This window comes from Cuculus canorus, chromosome 19 (genome assembly GCF_017976375.1).
Source record: "Cuculus canorus isolate bCucCan1 chromosome 19, bCucCan1.pri, whole genome shotgun sequence".
Lineage (NCBI taxonomy): Eukaryota > Metazoa > Chordata > Aves > Cuculiformes > Cuculidae > Cuculus > Cuculus canorus.
In genome coordinates this window covers 10,452,416-10,458,415 of record NC_071419.1, presented here as the reverse complement: position 1 = coordinate 10,458,415, position 6,000 = coordinate 10,452,416, and the positions used below count along the sequence as shown (strand labels likewise).

General features: G+C 59.1%; 1 protein-coding gene across 1 annotated transcript in view; it reads left to right on the top strand.

Annotated features, from left to right (window-relative positions):
- The first annotated feature begins 3,213 nt into the window (after window positions 1–3,213).
- Window positions 3,214–6,000, top strand: part of ARRDC1 (arrestin domain containing 1) — a 41,481-nt gene continuing 38,694 nt past the window's right edge. The window contains exon 1 of the mRNA XM_009557064.2: window positions 3,214–3,390. Coding sequence (XP_009555359.2) covers window positions 3,273–3,390 — 118 coding nt within the window. The 5' untranslated portion in view covers window positions 3,214–3,272. The remainder of the gene's footprint in view (window positions 3,391–6,000) is intronic.

Here is a 6,000-nt window from a genome sequence, read left to right as displayed (position 1 = left end):
ATCAAATATATTGAATTATATCCATCTGGGTCCATTGTACAAACGGTGTAGCTGTAGTCTGGGGGATGGATTAACATCGTGTCACCGCTGCCAACCATGTCACGAGAAGGGCTTCCGTATTTGTGTCTAAGCACACGATGCGTGTCTTGCAGTACTGAAGCTGTGCCACAGCGAGCAGAGCCGCGGCCGGAGCCCGGGTGCCTTTGTTCTTCTCCTGGCGCAGGAATCCTTTTTATTCACGTTATGACCTTGGGCAAGCAACTTTGCTGCACTTAAAATTAACTTTTCTGCAAACAAGGCGCGTAAATCTCTTTGTGGCAGCAAAGCTGCGGCGCAGAGTGTGTGGCTTGGCTTTAGAGAAGCGGTATTTTTCACCCTGAGTTGTCACTTGAGCGATATCCCTCTGGGGTGAGGGTGATGGGGTGACCCCAAAGCCCTGAGGTTTTGCCCCCTTTCCGTGGGGGAAAAGGGTTCAGTGTAATCGCTGTGTGTTTTATCCCCCTCCCCCAGTTTGTTTGTTTGTTGCTGGCAGAGCTGAACAGAGGCTGCAGAGCCTGATGAAAGAGAGCTTGCAGGCTCGCCTTACAAAATAAAGAGATTGGAGAAAATGGGAGTGCGTAGCCTGACAAAAACAAAAGCTAAAGGGCAGCGCAAGGAGAGCGGTGTATGGATGCATCCCAGCATCCGCCCCGCGGGAGGAGATGAGCTGCTGAAAGCCTTGGCACACAACCGGAGGGGGTACGTTGCCTGTGACTACGCACAGGCTGGAAATAAGAGGTACCTTCTAAATACCAGAGCCTGGAAGAGCTTCCCAGAAGGATCCCAGTGCGCTGGGAATCCTCTTTTAGTGCTTTCTGTGGGGTTTTACCTTGTGGTACCCACCATAAGGAGGGTCCTGCAGCCCTGTTGGAGTCACTGCAGGTTCGCTGAGGGATGGATGTCTGTCTGTCCGGCCAGGTCTGGGCTGGGGGTGCTCTGCAGATAAAGAGATCGTTTTATACTTATTAATTCTGCCCATGCCCGCAGCCGGCTCGTCAGCGACCGGGAGGCCTCGCCGGGAGGTGCCTTTCTCCAGCGCTGCTTTTGGTGTGGGTTTTAGGGATGTTTTTTTGATGTAATCTCACGGCGCTGAGGGGACGCGTGACAAGTGTGATGGGGGGAAGCTGCTGCTCACCCCACTGATCCATGGGGACTGTGGGGCCATCACTGACCCCTCAGCCCCGGTCCCCACTGGGACCCCCATGTTTGGCTCACGCTGGACACTTAAAGCGGTTATAAAAATAGGAGGGGAGAGAGGTGACAGCTGGGCCGGGAGAATTACAAGGAAGAGATCAGATTAGAGGGAGTGGGGAGCAGCGGGAAGCAAGGTGGCCCCACGCCGGGCAGGGCAGCCGGCTCCTTCCCTCACACTCTGGCCCCACAACCAGCTCCTTTCTGCACAGCCCAGCCCCACAACTGGCTCTTTCCCTCACTGCCTGGCCCCATAACCAGCTCCATCCCTCGCAGCCCAGCCCCACAAGTGCCTCCATCCCTCACACCCTGGCCCCATAACTGCCTGCACAGCACAGCCCACCCCACAAGCTGCCCCTTCTCTTACAGCCCAGCCCCATAACTGCCTCCATCCCTCATGCTTTGGCCCCATAACCGCCTCCATCCTGCACAGCCCAGCCCCATAACTGCCTTCACCCCACACAGCACAGCCTGGCCCCACAAGCTGCCCCTGCCCTCACACCCTGGCCCTATAACCAGCTCTGCCCCTCGCAGCCCAGCCCCACAACCACCTCCATCCTGCACACCCTGGCCCCACAGCCGCTCCCTCCCGCACAGCCCAGCCCCACAGCCTTCTCCTCCCTCCCTTGCAGCCTCATAGCCGCCCCTCTCACAGCCCAGCCCCACAGCTGCCTCCTCCCCTTTGCAGCCCCATAGCCGCCCCTTCTGCAGCCCAGCCCCATAACTATCTACCCCCCTTTGCAGCCCCAGAGCTGCCCCTTCCTGCAGCCCAGCCCCATAACCACCTCCCTCCCTTGCAGCCCCACAGCCACCCCACCCCTTCCCTTGCAGCCCAGCCCCAAAACCACATCCATCCCGCACACTCTGGCCCCATAACAACCTCCCTCCCTTGCAGTCCTTCCTTGCAGCCCCACAACTCAGCAGCAAAGTCAGTTTCCCCACAGCCCTGCCCCATAACCATCTCCCCCTCCACCCCACAGCTCCACATCCCCCAGCCCTGCCCCATAACCATCTCCCCCTCCTTGCATCCCCACAGCCCTGCCCCACAACCATCTCCTTCCCTGCAGCTCCACATCCCCAGCCCTGCCCCACAACCATCTCCAGCCCCTTGCAGCCCCACAGCCACCCCCCCAGCCCTGCCCCATAACCATCTCCCCCCTTGCAGCCCCACAGCCCTGCCTCATAACCATCTCCCCTTCATAACCATCTCCCCCCCAGCCCAGCCCCATAACCATCTCCCAACCCTTGCAGCCCCACAGCCGCCCCCACAGCCCTGCCCCATAACCATCTCCCCTTCAAAACCATCTCTCCCCCCAGCCCTGCCCCATAACCACTCCCCCCCATAACCATCACCCCCCCAGCCCTGCCCCATAACTATCTCCCAACCCTTGCAGCCCCCAAGCCCTGCCCCATAACCATCTCCCCCCATAACCATCACCCCCCCAACCCTGCCCCATAACCACTCCCCTCATAACCATCACCCCCCCAACCCTGCCCCACAACCACTCCCCCTCATAACCATCTCCCCCCCAGCCCTGGCCCATAATCACTCCCCCCCATAACCATCACCCCCCTAGCCCTGCCCCATAACCATCTCCCCTTCATAACCATCTCCCCCACAGCCCTGCCCCATAACCACTCCCCCCATAACCACTCCCCCCATAACCATCTCCCCCCCAACCCTGCCCCATAACCACTCCCCCCATAACCATCCCCCCATAACCATCTCCCCCCCAGCCCTGCCCCATAACCACTCCCCTCCATAACCATCACCCCCCCTAGCCCTGCCCCATAACCATCTCCCAACCTTTGCAGCCCCCCAGCCCTGCCCCATAACCACTCCCCCCCATAACCACCACCCCCCCATAACCATCACCCTCCCAGCCCTGCCCCATAACCATCTCCCCCTCATAACCAACACCTCCCATAACCACCTCCCCCCATAGCCCCTCCCCCCCGCCGCCCCGCCCCCCCGCCGCCCCGCCCCCCCCAGCCCGTCCCCGGGGCGGCGGGGCAGGCTCGGTCGCTGCGGGCTCTCGGCCATGGGGAAGGTGCAGCTGTTCGAGATCCGCCTGGGCGAGAGCCGCGTCGTGTTCGGCCCCGGGGAGCCGCTGGCTGGCACCGTGTGCCTGAGGCTGTCGGGAGCGCTGCAGTACCGAGGTGAGAGCGGGGAGAGGAACCCCGGGATGGAACCGGGGGGAAAGGGGCCGAGGAACCCCCTGGGAGTTGGAATGGGGGCCGGGAACCCCCCGCCCCGGAGCTGGAATTGGGGGGGTAAGGAGCCAAGTCCTCCCTCGGAGCTGCAGAGAGAGAAGGAGTTGGGAACCCCCATTGCTGGAGAGGGAGAAAGAGAAAGAGCCGTGTCCCCCCTGGAGCTGGAATTGGGGGAGAGAGGGAACCAGGTACCCCCCTGGAGCTGGAGAGGGGGAAGGAGTCGGGTCCCCGCCCCGAGCTGAAATTAGGGGTGGGGGGAAGGAACCGGGTGCCTCCCGGAGCTGGAGAGGGAGAAGGAGAAGGAACCGGGTCCTGCCTGGAGCTGGGATTGGGGAGGGAAGAGCTGGGTCCCTCCCGGAGATGGGGGAGAAGGAGCTGGGAACCCGGGTTGCTGGAGAGAGGAGAAAGAGAAGGAGACGGGAAGCCCATGGAAATGGAGATGAAGGAGAAGGAGACGGGTCCCCCCGGAACCTGGAAAAAGAGGGGAGTGAGCTGGGAACCCCTTGGAGCTGGAATTGAGGGGGGAAGGAGCCGGGTCTTCCCCCGGAGCTGTAGAGGGAGAAGGAACTGGGAACCCCCATTGCTGGAGAGAGGAGAAAGAGAAGGAACCGGGTCCCCCGAGCTGGAATTGGGAGGGGGAAGGAACCCCTCCCTCCGCTGGAGCTGGAGGGGTAGAAAGAGCCAGGGACCCCCCTGGAGCTGGAGGGGGGGAAGGAGAAGGAGTTGGGTCCCCCACGCTCGGAGGGGGAATTGGGATGAAATGAGCCAGGTGCTCCCCGTTGCTGGAGGGGGAGAAGTAGTCACATCCCCCCCCGGAGCTAGAATTGGGGGGAAGGAGCCGGGTCTGTCCGTTCCCCCGAGCTGGAATTGTTGGGGAAGGATCTGGGTCCCCCCTGTTGTTGGGGACTGGGTGCTTGCACCTCTCCTCTCGCCTCCTGCCATGAGGCAGCCGGGGAGCAGGACTGATAGGAGCAACCTGCTGAATTATTTCCTCCTCTGCTTCCTCTTACTTTAGCCTCCTATCCCATAAAGAAATGAAACAACCAACCCTTCCCCCGCCCCCTTCCCCAACAAAATAACCTGAATCACAACCCAGGGCAGACTTGTTTCACAGGAGCCTGAGAAGCTGGCTGGCGCCCAGGGTGGTGGCACCAGGAGGTGCTGGAGGAGCCTGGCCCCATGTCCAGCCTTTCCTGGAGCCCTACATCCTCCCTGGTCTGCTGGCATCTCCGAGGCGGTGGCCCCAGAACACCGGGCCCTTGTGCTCCTGGGTCTGGTGCAGCACCAAGATGTGTATTTTCTGTGACAGGGCGATGGGAGGAGGCTGGGAAGAGATGAGCAAAGTGATGTCCTGGCAGGGAGCGAGCAGGACTGTCTGCCTGTTTGTGAGCACGGTCCACAGCGAGCAACCCTTCTGTAACACCTGGAGTGAACGTTATGAGTTGTGGAAGTACTGGTTTGAGAGACAATCCAGGCTGGGTCCATGGTCCTGTGGGTGCAGGCAGCAGCGGTCCCAACCGTGTACAGATGCAGGTGGAATTGGGGTGCGTGGGTAGCTGTGACCCCAGGTGGGTCTCTGGCTCAGTGGTGGCCGGTGCAGTCGACAGGATGGAGTGATGGGGATGGGCTGAGGGGAGGCAAGCTGCTGGATTCTTATCCTCCAGACTGGGAGCTTGCTTTCCTGCCATAGAGAAGTCATTTGCGTTTACGAGTGGTTTTGTGTTCAGTGCTGTAGTAGTGTGAACCGATTTGCTGTTTTCCCTGAGGTTGTCTTGCTTACTTCTCCTATGTGTGTGCTTCTTCCTTTGTAGCAAGTTATTGGGAGCAAAAAAAAAAGACTAAAGAATGGAAAATACAAAGTCTCTTGAACAGAGACGTCATCCTGGATGATGGTGCCTATGCTTGCCTATGTCTTGTTTCTGTGAGCACCTCTCCTAGTTGTCTGCAATAGCTTTTTGGAAGCTTCCTCAGGAAAAAAATATCTAGGACAAGCACAGACTTGTAGCCTATTTAATTCCAGTCAGAGCAAAGCAGTTGCACATGCAGTGTTTATCTCTTTGGAGGGTACTCCGAGCTGTACTTCTTCCAGCGAAGATGTTCATAACAAAGTGTGGCTGACTTCCATCGTCGGCCTATCCCATGGACTTGCAGCCCTGTTCCTTGGGTGGGATGAGAGCATTTGGCCTCAAAGGGCTTGTTTTGCTGGCCCCTTGCGCTGCCAGCTGGCCACAGTTGCATCTTGCTGCTGCCTGTGGAACTTCCAGTTTGGAGGAGAACTGTTGGGTTCTCCTCTATGCCAGATCTCCTTTGCTTCCCAGTGTGCTGCAGCTGGTGGTTTAGGAAAAGAGGAAGGTGTGTCTTTGTTCTGGACATTCTTTCTGCCTCTTTACTGCTTTGACTGAAGCTTTGAGGTTGGACGTAACTAATGGTCCTGGAGCCAGGAGAGGTTTTGCTGTTGGATCTGGTGTTTGACGCTGATGCAGAGATTGTAGTAAGAAGCTGGGGCAGCTGAACGGGGTTCTAGGAGAGCTGGCAGAAGCATGGAGGCAGAATTTG